We start from the raw sequence: 16070 nt of genomic DNA, 5'->3' as shown, positions 1-16070 counted from the left end.
AATGTAAAAACGTAAATATCTTAGAAACAGTAGCCAATCAGTTGTTTTAATTGTCATATTTGAATTCAGCACATCAAAATGCATAATAAATACCACATTTTATCTCTGAAGCAGACGACTTCTCAAAAATTGTAGACCAGTGTAATTAGTACAATGTTTTAAATGTGTATGCATGTTAATACTCATTTCTAATACCATCTGCCCCTTTCCCCTCTTGCATCTCCAGGCAGTTAACTTATATGCTACATGGAAGAACTGTATATTAAGACATTTTAATAAAATTAGGGTTATCAAGGGAAAAGGGGGAATAGGAAGGGTATATATATAGGGTCAACAGCAGTCTAAAAAGCATGCCTTAATGTTATAAATTCTTGAGTAACAGAAAAAAAAATCAAATAACTTATTCAAGGACTATTATTGGTATACATTGACTAAGTTATTTGATGAGTAGTATTCACCAAGCTATAGAGAAAAAAAATTGTTTATGTAAATTATTTTATGAAAATTTGTGATGTTTGCTGAATTTCATGTACCTGAACATTGTTTTTACCAGCATTTGTATATATTAGTATTTGATTTGCTGTGAATGTGTATTTAAAGATGCAGAGAACTTGGTCTCTTATATTTTTATGTTCTTTCCGTGTTGAGCAGATGACAGTAGAGCTGAACTGTTATGGACTAGGTAGATAAACCACGGTCTTGAGTAGCCAAAGCCAGTTTTTCTTTATTTTGCAAAATGTTACATTTTACAAATAGCATATTGACATTCAAGATACATAAGTCTTATCACCCCTTTGCATCCAGATATCATCAACATTAACACAGAGTCGATGGATAAGTTGGGTTTTCTTGGTAAGACCGTGTTGTGCTAAGCAGTAAATGCAAGCTGTAAGCCAAAAAATATAAATTAACCTGTTATGGTTAATTTGTTTTTCTACCAAGGTTTGCTGGAATGGACGCTTAAGTCTGTGATATTTTAGGTAAATATCTGATTGTACCTTTTGTCTCTTTTTGTTGAAGAAGGCGACAGAGGCTGAGGATGACAGTGACAGCGACAGCGATGATGATGAGGATGATGTTCATGTCACCATAGGAGATATTAAAACAGGAGCTCCACAGTATGGGTAAATTATTTTCAGTACCTGAATATTAAGTGTTTGACTCCGAGCTTGCAGCAAGTATAATGCTTGAAATAGATGACAACTAATTTGTTCTGTGTGCTTCTATGTAGCCTTTTCATCTGGTTAACCAATTAAAATTTAATTATCAAGTTGATCTGAAAACAGAAAACTGTAAAATAAAATTTCTGCAAGGAAGAACCAGCAGGTGGGTTACATTTTCACTTTCTGAAAAACCCAGAGTGGATTTGATTTAAATCAAATCGATTTAAATCACTAGTCAGGAAGACTCAATTTAATCATGGATTTCTACATAAAAGTGTATTCTTGTTGGTTGTTACAACCTTATTACATATTTTTCACAACTCAGCGATAGATATAGGTTTCATTTTTAGAAGGTACACACTATACATTTTTAAAGTGATTTATTTTGAAAACTTTTCAGATTAGTTTTACAGCTATATCAGAAAATGAATGATTGGTTATTTCATTTATCAAAGGTAATTGAAACAGATAATTATGAAGTCATTGGGAGGTGAACTATTTACAATTCAACAGGCTAATCATTAATATATGGAGGATTTTCTTGCCATGCTGTATTAGGAGGAGACTATCACCAGACAGACATTTAAATTGTTTTATTTAACTAAAACAATAATGTTATGTATTCTGGATTTTTTTCTTCAACAGCAAACATATAATATTTTAACAAAATAAGCATGTGAGTTTTTGAATTTAGTTGAACATTCACGTTTTTTAAAATCAGGTTTGTTTCTGTTAAAATTGTTTTTAATAAAATAGTTAAATGAAATATTTAAAAAAAAATTAAGTCAACTATATCAGCCAGGTAAACATGAGAAACTTAAAATATTGGCTTCTGCAACTCGCTCAGTGGTCTTCACCTTTATTTTCCTGTTTGTTTATAATCTGGAAAAGAAAAACAAGCTTTCCTGCTTTTTCAGGTCCCAAACAATTTCTCAGTTTGGAATGAATTAGTCCAAATGAAGAAAATATTCTTTTTACGCTGGCAGAAGAAGCTACTGCTGTTAAAAGTGAGATTATCACTTCAACAATCTCTGAATCCAAGTGATTAAGTGACTTCCACCAGTTCACTGGTGTGACTTTCTTTAAAACATCAGCAAACATATATTTCTTGAACGGTTCACTCTTAGCTCTGAAGTTTATTATAGTTGGCATTATGGAGGGATGATTGCTGGATGTCCTTGTCGTAGCCTGCTCCTCTTCTTCAGTAGTTAAGGTTTGGCCCTGATAGTGAGTATTGAGAATATTTGCAAGAAAATGAGCTGGTGGTAGTGCTTGTTCCATTCATTTTCTTAATGCTTGTAATTTAACTCTGTCATTGCATATTTCTCTTTTTAAGATCTCACTCAGTTCCTTCGAGATTTCAACAGCGTCAGCAATAAAACAGCTATTTCCCTGCATTTTGTTCAAGGCTACAGAAATAGGCTTCAGGGTACTCAGAATGTATTCAGTACTTCTCTTAAGCCCAATATTGAGAACTTTGGCTGTGACAGTGCCATCTATTTTTTTCACGATTTTGTTCACAAACTGTTATCAGATTAGGCAGTTGTTGGAGTTAGGGTCCGGCAAAGCATGTCCGAGCTGCTGAGTGTCATGTCACATGCTGGTTTCATCAGTCGAGGTTACTTGGTTCCTCCTGCCACTGTGTGTCAAGACACTGCTGCAAGTGGTTTTACGAAGTATTTGGCAAGTTCAACAACATTTAGCCTTTATTTCTGGACAGGGAATTTGCCTAGGAGTGTCAACAAATGAGAACTGCAACCATGTTTTTAGCTTGGACTCTCATCTTCTAAATAATTTCTCTCATCTTAGATACATTGGAGCATGTCTATGACCAAGCAGCATGCTAGAGAACATTTGACAATTTTTCATAGTTTTATAGCTTTTACGCTACTTCTTGCTAAGTTCGCTGATGTGCATTTCCTGATGTATCAGTGTTTCTGTAAGGAAAAACATCCCTTACCTCTGTTGTCACACAAGCACAACAACAGGATCATTGTGGACATTGCTCCCAACTCCATCAGACCAGGTAACAATTTTATAACCTCTAACACATTTGCACACTGCTCAATTTCTTTTCAATACACTTTATCCAGCAATTTGCCTGCGACATCTGCTCTGTTGAGTGGACTGTATCCTAGTCTTAATGTCTGAACCATGTTAATGAAGTGTGGGTTCTCAATGATATGGAAAGGAGAGTTTGTTGCATAATTTTTTTCATCAGTTACCTCTTTGTGTAATCTGCTTGTTCTTATCACAAACTTATCTGTGATTGTTTCCAGATGATGGGGATTTTTTTTTTCTTTTTGCTACAGGTTATGTGCAGTGGCTATGTGACATACATGATGTGACTGAAACACTATCATTGGCAGATAACTCTTAACTATAGAAAATGATGGTGATCTTGAAGGTGGATAGTCTTGAGAATTCTCTATGTTGAGGATGGATTCTCCTAAACAAAATAAGTCAATGCAGTTATTTAATTATTATTATCATACTGCTCATTTAGTATTACTCATTGCGTTCACTGACAGTACTACTTTAAAGGTGAAATTGTTAAAGGAAGATCTGCCTATTTCGGCTATTTATTTTTTATCACAACTGCATCTAAAATGATGTTACTCTATGGTACTAATTATATTTTTTGCTCAAACATGAGAATTCAAGAATAATCCAGAAGGAAGACAGGCAGTCCTTAAGAAAGAGGTATGAAATAAAAAAGTTTACCAACCTTAATATCCTGCATATTCAGACACGTTCCTTTCATCATCTTCAACGCAGCTTCCTCCTGAAAAGAAACACTTCTCATGGTGATTTTTTCATTTGGGCAGCCAGGCCTTGCATTTCTTTGTTGCACTGTTTGCGTTTTGCACACATGCCTGTCTTACCCACAGGTGGAGGAACTTAATTAAAATATTCCCAAACAGGGTCTCTTTTATGGCCTGCTGCCATTATAGATTTTCCCTAGTGAGAGAATGATATGGTAGCTCTCAAATGAGTGAAGGCTACGTATTCTGGAATATGATGCGCAAACAGTTTTGCTTTTGTTTCTACTGCCTGTCCTCCCTTCTCACATTTATCTCCAGACTTGTTCTCCTCATCCAGATCTATTCCACCCCCAACAATCTTCTATTCATTGAACTTTTTGAAAATTTACACTTTTTAGAGAGAGGTAAGGGATTGACGCTGTGTACACAAATTTGCAGAGGGACAATAGGGTCGAGGTCTCTTATTTCTAACCTCTATTTATTTATTTTAAACCATTTTTGGTATTAACAAGCCTGTTATCTCTGGAGACACAAATCCACAGTTTGAGAACTGCAAAACTAAGCATCTCTGATGGTATCTTTTAGATCAGGGGTGGACAAACCAGCCTGGAGGCCGCATCTGGCCCTTCAGACATTTTTAATCTGGCCCTTGAGTTCCAGCTGGGGAGCAAGGTCCGGGTCTTGCCTTGCTCCACACATGCCAGGGCTCCGTGCGGCTCCTGGAAGCAGTGGCATGTCCCCTCTCCATGCTATGTGTAGAGGCAGCCAGGAGGCTCCACACATTGCCCCCGCAACTCCCATTGACCAGCAACCATGGGCAATGGGAGCTGCAGGGACAGCGCCTGCAGATGGGGCAGCGTGCAGCCGCCTGGCTGTGCCTCCGCATAGGAGCTGGAGAGAGGACGTGCCACTGCTTCCAGGAGCTGCTTGAGGTAAGTGCTGCCTGGAGCTTACACTCCTGACCTCCTCTTGTGCCCCAACTCCCTGCCCCAGCTCTGATCCCCCTCCCGCCCTCCGAACCCCTCAGTCCAAGTCCAGAGCACCCTCCTGCACCCCAAACCCCTCATCCCCAGCCCCACCCAAGAACCCACACCCCCAGCCATAGCCCGCCCTCCCTTCCGCACCACGACTCCCAATTTCGTGACCGTTTATGGCCCATCATAAAATTTCCATAGCCAGATGTGGCCCTTGGGCCAAAAAGTTTGCCCACCCCTGTTCTAGACTGAGCACTGAGTCTCATTGGGTAGATAGAAAGATTAGCCTAAATAATCTATACAGAAGCCCCTGGATCTCCATAAACTATTGGAACTCATTTACAAAACTTTTCTTAAACATTATATGAATATATAGTCTCCTACTATAGAATTAGAATTTATCATCATGGAATAGGGATTAGATATCTTTGACCTCTAATGTATCTTAATTAAAACCCTTAAAAGCATTTGAACTAAAAAAATCAGATTTTTTTTTTTAAATCATTAATTTTTATCCACCCTGGAAAAAGTTGCATTGCAGAAACATATGAGGGCTGAGACTTTCAGTTTTAATTAAGTGGCAGTGTAACCGAATTAGAATTTTAGGTTAATATTTATGATATATTGACTTTTCCTTTGCAAACTGGGAAGTATTATGCACAAAGAGAACATGAAATATGTTCTCAGTCCAGTTTCTTGTGGACAAGGTGCATATTAAAACACCATCGTAGCTGGCATTTTTATGATGTTTATAGAGGATTTAGTGGACTTCAGGAATGAACTGGCAGTCCTTAGAGATGGTCCCTCAAAGTTAGGATTCAGGCACATGTTTGGGCTGTGTAGAAGAATTTGCATTATCACTGTCTTGTATTTTTTTACCTGTGAATAGAGGACTTCATTTTCATTTTCTGCTACCCCAACAACTTTAGAGAGCACTAAGTTCACTTAAAATTATGGAATACAATTTTCCAAGTGAATTATGTATTTACAAGGATTCTGAAGGATAATCACCATTAAAGAATGGAAAGTCTGCTTTAGGGTTGCTGTTCATGTGTAGAATAAAATTCTGTTAATCTAATGCCTATGATAATACTGAGCCAAATTCTGCTTGCCTTTCTCACATGTGTAGTCCAGTTGACTATTTACATGAATAGAACTAGTAGGGTTTAATGCTGAACGTGCTGCTGTAGTACATTTTCTAGGTATAATTTACTGGGTTATGTACACAGTCTTAACTTTAGAATTATGTTGTATATTCTTCAGTTTTGCAAAGTGTTCAATATTCCAGAGCTTTAAATATTTCGTATCTTAAAATAACAAAATTTGCAAAACTGGGCAATATTAAAAAATGCCAACTCTGTCATCAATATTTATGATTGTCATTTCAACAGCATACTGCATGTTCTGGAGTTGGTCACCTTTGGATAAGGAGAACCTGGGGTGACGGGGGAGATAGGAAGGTTAAGATTACATTTTTAATGGGCAGAGTGCCCCTCTTACCCCAAGTGCATAGGTTTATTAGCATATTATACTAAAGCTTATTAAACTGAGTACAAGGAATTTTAAATAAAATGAGGATTTTTTCTAAAAAACCCTTCCAGAACAAGGAATTTTTCTAAAAGCCCTTCCATATACAATGAATTTGTCGCCCACTCCTGCTTTTATGCATGGGAAAAAGATTTTAAAATTAATTCAGTTTTAGTTTATTTAAACTTTAGTGCAGAAAGTTATTTTACAAGCTTAAATTGTCTCCATGTATAATATTTAGTTCTGACCATTGATACGAGAACTATAACATTTTCTCAGCAAAGTCATATACTGATGTAGCATTGTCATACCAGAAGAAAAGTGCTGTTTGTCAGTCTTGCATTATTGCGGTGGAAATTACTTTTATTTAGGAAGAGAACTGGAATGAGAAACATGTTACAGGGTAGTTAAACAGGAAATTGTACCCTTCCCTTTACTTACCAACATTATCTGGAAGATTCTCTGCACCCTGAAGTCTTTAAACCATGATTTGAGGACTCCAATGGCTCAGACACAGGTTTGATACAGGAGTGGGTGTGGGAGATTCGGTAGCCTGCATTGTGCAGGAGATCAGACTAGATGATCATAATCGTGCCTTCTGACCTTGAAATCTATAATTCTAATAAAAGTACCCTCACTATCATTAGGGGCAAATACTAGCTGTGGAGATGAGCCACTTGCATACATCATGGGGTAGAATTTGTTCCTTTGGTGTCCTGAGTTACAACACCAGTAGTGGGCCTTGACAGCGCTCTATTACGAGAGCAATGTAGTGTCTTGTTTATAGTTAATACATATTTATATATGCACTGGAAGCTCAAGGTCTGTTGGTATCTGTGAAGAAAGTTCTATTGGCCTAATTTTTGTTCTTTGTTTTTGTAACATATTGTTAGTGTAAAAGTATGAGATATTTGTTTAATTTACTGAGGATTATTTGAGATGGTACAAAATAGCATTTTCAGCAAAAAACACAAGGGTATGTACTTATTTGAATCTACAGTAACCTTTCAGTCAGTTTTGATAAATGCTTATTCTTCCTGCTTCAGTACAGATTAAATAATAATACTGAAACAACGGAGAATCTTAACAGTATTCTCCAGTCCTAGTTCCCTGGCATCCTCTGTATCCCTAAGTGAGCCTTTTTTCTTTTTTTGGTCCTGTCCATTCTTGAGGCTCTGTCATGCTCACTATGCTTTCAGCACCCAAAGTGTGATTGAAACTTCAGTGCTGTTTATTAATTGGAGAGAAGTGCTATTGAGTGTTGGAGTGATGCATTCTCTTGCTCCTAAACTGATCTCTCTACTTCTGTGTTGTTTGTTTGGAGAGCTTGAGATTCAGAATGACAATCAATTCTAGGTCCTCTTCTTGTTTCTGGATATAGCTAACCATTTTTATGAGTATTCTCTGTCTAATTCAGTTTTGTTACTTTGTTGAAGATATGGAACAGCTCCTGTGAATCTCAACATCAAGACAGGAGGTCGAGTTTATGGATCATCTGGTAAAAAAATGTGTACACATTTATATTAATAGAAAATGTAGCAAATGTATTAATCTGTAGTAGCAGGACATACTCTGTTTTTAATAACAATTTTTGCATAAAGTTTCTGCACAGTGTTAGTGAATTAGACAAATACAAAATCTTTAACATTTTAGTCCATTAGCTTTTAGTGCAGTGGCACCCAAACTGAGGTTTGCTCCCCCCTAGGGGAACACGGAGGAACGTTTGGAGGGGTGGGATCCGGGCCAGCTCCCATGGGGGGTGGGGACGGAGCACCACCCAGACTCTCTCCATTACTAGTTCTGCTCCAGCCCTGCCCCCACCCTTAGCCTTTGGCCCCTGGGGGGGAAGTGGATTGAACGGGAGTAAGAGGGGGCACAACGCTGAAAAGTTTTGGGACCAATGCTGTAGAGTATTAGATCAGCTGATATGTTAAGAATTAGAGTCGTAAAAATGGTATAGTTGCATTTTGTATAATTTAATCCTAACATTTGAGGTAGTACAAATAATTAAAAATAATATAAATAGTATATTATCAATTGTACAACAGAAGTCTCTGGAGAAACTTTGCCTTTGTATTTACCATCTATACTATAAGGTACTTAAAGAGTAACACTTGGTTCGCCTTTGTTGCTGATTTCTACTATTGCATCTCTCAGGTCTCTTGTAAAAATTCTGTTTGCATTCCAGCGGTGATGAATGAGCTGCAACTATTTAGATAATACGAGTTAACAAGATGCATAACAGGTGTCATGACTTGGACCATTGTCTTCCCTTGCGATATATCTAATTTAGATGGTATACTGCTTGGAGAAGAAAAAAAATTTTTAACTGTCTTAAAGTACCATGTGTATCTACAAAATAATTATGGTAGATCTGCACAAATTAGTGAGTCAAATTATATGGCAGAAATTATATATATAATTTAAGATCCAATAAACAATGCTTGCATTTTGTTATAAAAATACTACTATATGTGAAGCTTTGGATGATATCTTCTTGAATGTAGAAGGGCCACGTGATGTCCTAAGTGCAGTGGAAAAGGTATGGTGCCACTTCAAGGCGAGGGCAGGGCACAGAGAAGACATAATTGGAGACTGCTCTGTAAGTGCATGCATAGAGCACAGCTCAGATTGTAGTAGAAGGGTTTCAGCATGTGGCTGTTCAGGTGGTCTGTACCCTGACCTTTTGGTTTTGGGGCAAGGGTTGCCTGAGAGGAGGATTTGTGTTTCACAGGGACTTTTTTCACGTCATACACTTACGTTTATTGGAAACTAGAAATAACAGTGATGCCTCTAAAACCAATCCTCAAAACAGCAATTATGTTAATTAAAATTTCTGATAAAATAAACACATGTATAAAACTACTGTTTTCTGAGCATGTACAGTAGTTAAAGTCTACAAAAATTAATTGCAGATCATGTAGTTGCTATTTATTCACTATAGGTAAGTTGGAAGGATAAAATGTGTTTAAGATAGTAAAGAAAATGATTTCATTTAGATTACAAGCTCTTTGGCGTAAGGATGCTTTCTTCTTACTTGTCTGTAAAATGCCTGGCACTCTAGTGCTAAATAACTTGTCAAAAATAAAATTTTAATTTTAGGAAAGTCACATGAAAAGTGTTGCATTTATTAACTTATCTCTGTAAAAGGGATTTTATGATTTATGTTACTTTTCTTTATAGGTGCAAAAGTCAAAGGAGTAGATCTTGATGCACCAGGAAGTATTAATGGTGTTCCACTGCTGGAAGTAGATTTAGATTCTTTTGAGGATAAACCTTGGCGAAAACCAGGTAATATTTCTGCATGACATTTTTACTGCATAATAATGTACGCATCAGTTGAAATACAGTGATATTTAATAGATTACTTTCGATAGTTTTGACCCATAGCAGATTAATTTATTGGTAACGTCCTACAAATGGAAGTAATATACACAATTGTACTAATGTTTAATTGTACAATTAATGAGCTAGATCAACCAGTCCTACTTGAAAAACCTGTAAAGGGAGACGAGTTACTTTGGTGAGAATGTGTTAACCTACATGGAGTTCCAGGGTATCCACTGCAAACACCTGTCAACAGGTAGGGAGAGGAGGGGATGGGAGAAGGGGACATGGCATATGCCCAGCTAAATTCATGGACATCCTGAGAGATCCATGACTGGAAAATCCAAAGTTCCTTGGGGTTGTTGCCATTAGCTCCATGCCTGCATGTGCTACCAGAGGTAAAGCAGAAAGTAATGTTACTAGCAGAAAAAGCTACATAGAATGATTGGTTACCCTTTGGCCCACTGACTTTGAGGAGAAGGCTGACTCTTAGGATCTCTGCATGTGTTCGTTGTTTTCTGCTTACCCCTCTCCGTATACATATGGTAGAGCCAAATCTGGCCAGTGTTTGCATTCTTTTCATCCCTCTGAACTGCTCATTGGAGTATTTTGTAAATTGCTTTAAAGATGGAAATGATGTCTTTACAAAGATGTAAGAGGCGTAGTACTTTTTGATTATTATTTGAAGCCTGATCTCTGCATAATTGGAATGTATAGCATCACCAGAATAGACATCAAATATATTGAACTGTAGAAGGTTACATATTATTTGGTGTAAGAAATTTATAATTCTTAACATTGGGACTTTCTCCTGATTTCTGCTTCTTTCTGTTGCTATAAACAAAGCAGAAATAGAAAAGGGAAGATGAGTTATAATGCTTAATTCTTAGAATTTGTGCTTTTCTGTTTGAAGGTGCCGATCTTTCAGATTATTTCAATTATGGGTTTAATGAAGATACCTGGAAAGCTTACTGTGAAAAACAAAAGAGGATACGAATGGGACTTGAAATTTTACCAGTTACCTCAACTACAAATAAAATTATGGTAATTAATAACATTTCTGTGGTATTCCATAATATGTAAACGCTTTTCCCCTCTCCCTCCATAAAACTGTTATGGTGCTGTGTCACTGTTTGTGTGTTAGAAACCTCTTCTGTCTGGTACAATATCATTGTTAATAAGTTCATACCTTATCTTTCCTTTCCCGCCACCCAGAATCTTTCTCTATTGTTCCATTGACTATTTGTGCGGATAGTGGCACCGCTAGGCTGTGACCATGTGTTAGTCATGATGTAGCCCATCAGTTCAAAGTTGTGTGGTATCTTAATGGGCAATGTGTTATTTAACTTAGGCCGAAGACAATTCTATGGAAGTAACACCAGGTGCAGAGATTCAAGATGGCAGATACAATCTTTTTAAGGTGAATTTTAGTAAATTTTCCTTGGTTGCTCTCATTTTTGTTGAGTATTGCTTCCCATATCACTCCCAAGTGATAGAGGCAAGATTGAAGTGGACATAGCTATTTTTCTAAGCTCTCATCTTACCTCAGGACTTTCAGTGTATCTCACAAACTTGCTGAATTAAAAAAAAATTGTTTGTTTTGTCATCACTGCTGGAAGCATGTGAGTTAATGGCCTAGTGCACTAACAATTGCTAAGTGAAACTATACTTGCTTTATGTGGTGGTTTTATTTTTTTGGTTATAGTGCATTTGTTTATGCAGGTCAAAGAATTCCTGCCGAGGTTCTGGAGAGGCTTTGGAGATTATGGCATGATAGTTTACTCCACAGCCTTGTAGTTACTTTTTGTACCCTTCATCCTTGATGAGTCTGAGATGTGAAGATGTCTTTTCTATTAAGTTCTTTTGTTGTCTGGTGTGAGTTAGATGTACTCTGCTTTATTTTCCATCTGGTATTTGTCTAAATGAGGACAAACTGTGATAAGAAAATACCAGTATTTTAACAGAAAAACAACCTAGCTAACTGTTTTTATCTTCAGTAGACTGGCGTGAAGCAGTGACTTCAATTTTCTTTTTTATTAAAGTCACTCTTTAATACTTCAATTTATATTAAAAGTAGTTTTAATATAAATAAGTCTGTAGATTCAGTTGAAATGCTAAAGTCATTTTATTTTGGTTGTTGAGTTACAATGTGTGGTAAGTGTTTCATTCTTGAATTTCATTAAAATCAGTTCAGAACAGATCATTGCTGTTTCTCTATTCCATGCTACAGTAACAAAAACAGCAACTGTAGCCAGGATAGTTTTTTTTGTTTTTGTTTTGGGGCACCATTTCTCACTCCTACATTGCTGTAGTGTCCACTAGTTTTCTTCTCTGTCTCAGTGAGGATATTCTTTACAGTAGCTTCTGTAGCTTTTCTTACCCCCATATTCATCATGTCAGAGTTCAGGAAATGTGAGGAGTGTGGTCTCCCATTGCAGCTAACCATTACAAGGTCAGACTCCCTTCTGGACTTGCTTCTTGCCTTCGTAGGGGGAGATTTAAGTGGTCTGACTCAGAGGCTGCCTCCCTTGAGCCTGGGGATTGAGGTTTGAAGCTCTAACAGAAAGACAGGCGGGGGGAGGGGAGGCAAGAGTTAGTGATCTGTCACTGTTTAGGTAAGTATTTTCATTGTCTAAACACAATAGATTGTTTGCCATGTGTGTCTTTCAATTTACGTGCCTTTTCTGAGAAAAAGGAGGATATGTACATATTTCCTATAGACGTCTGAGGACAAAGACACTTTTTCTTTGAAGAATGTAACTTCTGTCTGGTTAGTGCAGAATATACCATTTAATATCAATCTTGTTAATTTCCCCATAATAGAACCATGAATGAATTACTAAAGAACAGCTTTTATTTGAATACAATTTGTTCAGAACCACTCTAGACTTCATATTTGAGCTACGATTACAATTAGAATGTGACACAACAATTTTGTAACTGTATGTTTTAGTTATTGAAATAGCATTCTATGGCTGATCATTTGAAGCGTCTAAAATGGGTAGGCAACCTATGGCATGCGTGCCGAAGGCAGCCCACGAGCTGATTTTCAGTGGCACTCACACTGCCTGGGTCCTGGCCACTGGTCCGTGGGGGCTCTGCATTTTAATTTAATTTTAAATGAAGCTTCTGAAACATTTTAAAAACCTTATTTACTTTACGTACAACAATAGTTTAGTTATATATTATAGAAAGAGACCTTCTAAAAATGTTAAAATGTATTACTGGCACGCGAAATCTTCATTTAGTCACTCTAATTTAAGACTCGGCTACACCACTTCTGAAAGGTTGCAGATCCCTGGCCTGAAACATAAAAGGGCATACATTTGGTTAGAATAAGAAAATAGAGAAAGTTGAACAGGGTAATGAAGAACAGGCTTATTTTATCATTTTTGTTAACATTTTTCATTCTCCATTATTTGCCTTCATATTGTAAGTTTAGACTAGCCCTGAAGTAATTAACAAAATTAAATCTTACAGTATTTTCACATTTTCCAGAATCGATGGGCCAGTAGAAATCTTTAGGGATTTTATCCTTCACCCGAAGAGTCCGTAATAATTAGTTATTAATTCAGTTTTTCTAGCTATTATGCTTTTTTATTTCTGGTTAAAAGAAAGGTCAGTGAGCTACAGCAACATACATATCCTGGCTGAAAACTTGAACAATTATGCCACTCTTTTGCATATTTGATTAGAAATTTTCTAATGTTAAAGTATTTGTTTAAAATCCAGTGTGACCATGGCAACAAAATGTTGAATACAAAGTTACTTACTATACGTGGAAATAGCTCCACAATGATTTCTCTTTACAAAGTTACTTACTATACGTGGAAATAGCTCCACAATGATTTCTCCACAATGATGTCCTGTGAGGTTAAAGAATCCAAGATTGTCTATTATCATTACTAATTACTTAAGCGCTGAAAGTCTCTGAGGTGTTGTACATAAATGTGTAAAGGAAGACATAGTCCTTGCATTAGACAACTTACCTTCTAAGGTTGGAATACTGTGCCTGTGTGGAACTGTTTAAGGCACTGGGGTTGTGCAAAGGCTCTGCAGTCCATTGCCATGTGAAAAGTTACAAGATCAGAGCCTATATGGAAGTATACCATGATTTAGCTACATTCCCATATAATATTTTGAGATGTTGGGATCTAAACAATCATCCAGTAAATGTTGTTAATAAATGGAAGTTGTTTTACAGATGTTATGAACTGGAAAGTTGTGTGTCTTATTTTTTTTTCTGGCTCCTAATTCCACTTTTGCTAATGCTTTTCCAAAGAGAGTCTCTGAAGAGGTGGTATGCATGTGTCACCAGCACCAGTTAGCATGTCCATTCTACTACTGAATCGCTGTTTCTTCTGTTTCTTTCATAGTGCTCACATATTTCCCTAACAAAATCTTTAGGATATTTTGCTTATATACTGTGTCACTGTCAGCTGAAAAATTGGTGGGGGAAAACAGGTATTATAGATATTTGCATCAGAAATACTTAATAAGATAGAAATCCTACAAAATCTTGCATTATTTTAAAAACATTTCTAGTATTTACTAAACTGTAAATGCCAGTAGCTGCATAGTTAAAGTACATGAATTGAATATTCTTGGTATGACTTTCAACAGTGAAGTAATTAAATAGGCTGTAGTTACTGTCTCATTACATGGAGAATGTTTTCACCGTGTTTTGCCGTTTGTTTCTGATGTGAAGACTTTACATTCCATTGGTTTTCTTGATGATTAGCATCTTTGACAATAACTTTGATATTTTAAATTTAAATGTTATTTTACAAAATAAGAGTCTGCAGGAAGATTAATTTAACCCAGATTTTATTGTCCTTGGTCATATACCTTTAAAAAGTTATGAATTTTGATGTTCATTGATAAATGTGAAGCTCTTTAGTTTCCTTTTTTAACGTCAAAAACAATTTCTTGCAAGTAACACTTCCTTGTAAAATGTGGGATTTTATTAACTGTGCAAGAATAACAGTTTAATATTATTGAAGTTGTGAATCATGTGGTCTCTTTCCAGTGAGTATTGTTGTATCGAGTGATGGTACTGTTAAACTTCTGAGGCTGAGCTAATGAGGAAAACCATTGTTTTGAAGGTACAGCAGGGCAGAACTGGAAATATGGAGAAGGAGGTGGCAGTGCAGTTGACCAAAGCTGAGTTTACGTCTCCTCCCCCACTTTTCAAATCAGGAATCCCGACAAACAGGTCAGTTGGACAGTGATAATTTCATAGCTTGTTGTAAAGTTTTTTCTTTTTAAAGGTTTTGATCTCTTGTAGGAAAAAAAAATTTTTTGTCTAGTTAAAAATATGCAAGGAAGCATGATCTTACTCAGTTTCAGTTTGTAACCGGGTATGAGTGAATCATTTCTGTTTGTGCATGCAATGCAACTCCTGTGATGTTTCTAAAAGAAATGGTAGAATGACAGACCAGGAAAAAGTGATAGGACCAAACAGGACAACAGTGAAAATCCCAATGTTGGTATCTCATATAGTATTTTCTACATAGTTAATTTGGCTCCCAAAGAATGGAGTAGCCACCAAAATGTCTCTTGTTTATACTGCAGTATTAGCACTAACACACATTTTTTTGAAATAAAATTTAGAGTTGGAAAACTAGAATAAAAACAACTCAGAGACCTGGCATCTAGTCCCCTCTCTGTAAAGTATCTCTCGCTTTCTTGCACTTGGTTGACACGTAGCATACTTTTCTTTAAAGTGGAGGAAATAACTTCATTACTGTAGTATTGTTCCACACCTCTCTGGCTTTAATATGAACTACTTGTGTCCTTCTCCCTTCAACCCTAAGCTTTACTGTGTTTGTGATTATGAACTTGGCTGTCTTTGGAGTTCATGACTCTACTTTGTTCTAGTTATCAAATGGTCCTGAAGAGCAATTCTGCTGGCAACTCAAAAAACCTGAAGGCATTTTATCATAGTATCGTAGACGTTACAGATGATGGCAGTGGAAATATATTGAATCATCCAGTCCCACTCTTCCCCAATTCAAGGTTTTTTGCTATTCATTTTTTAGTACTATGTCAGGAGTAATTTTAAATATCCCAGAGAAGGGGGCTTCTATGACGTTTTTGAAAGGCTGTTTAACAGGCAAATACATCTCTCTGTAAAGAAATCCTTGCTTGATTTTCAGCCAAAATGTTCCCCTCCTATTGCTCTGAGTTATACTCCATTGTGCTAAACTAAATAGTTCTTCATTGTGCTTGGGGCTTACACTGTTGAGATGTTGGTAGGTTATTTTCAAGTCCCTCCACTAACCTTTATTTATCCAAAAAACAATATAACTTTT

The 16070-nt window shown here is 36.6% G+C and overlaps 1 protein-coding gene across 15 annotated transcripts in view; it reads left to right on the top strand.

Moving 5' to 3' along the window:
• FIP1L1 (factor interacting with PAPOLA and CPSF1) overlaps window positions 1–16070 on the top strand; it is a 93151-nt gene that overhangs the window by 9041 nt on the left and 68040 nt on the right. For 4 of the 15 annotated variants that reach the window (XM_075066453.1, XM_075066451.1, XM_075066448.1 and 1 more), the window contains exons 4-10: window positions 1021–1124; window positions 7866–7927; window positions 9613–9720; window positions 10670–10800; window positions 11108–11176; window positions 14862–14971; window positions 15637–15774. In XM_075066453.1, coding sequence (XP_074922554.1) covers window positions 1021–1124; window positions 7866–7927; window positions 9613–9720; window positions 10670–10800; window positions 11108–11176; window positions 14862–14971; window positions 15637–15774 — 722 coding nt within the window. The remainder of the gene's footprint in view (window positions 1–1020; window positions 1125–7865; window positions 7928–9612; window positions 9721–10669; window positions 10801–11107; window positions 11177–14861; window positions 14972–15636; window positions 15775–16070) is intronic. The other 11 variants (XM_075066458.1, XM_075066460.1, XM_075066455.1 and 8 more) reach the window with 6 other exon arrangements.

The sequence above is a fragment of the Chelonoidis abingdonii genome, chromosome 5 (assembly GCF_003597395.2).
Source record: "Chelonoidis abingdonii isolate Lonesome George chromosome 5, CheloAbing_2.0, whole genome shotgun sequence".
Classification (NCBI taxonomy): Eukaryota; Metazoa; Chordata; order Testudines; family Testudinidae; genus Chelonoidis; species Chelonoidis abingdonii.
Note: the sequence above shows the minus strand (reverse complement) of the source record. Positions and strands in the feature narration are given on the sequence as shown.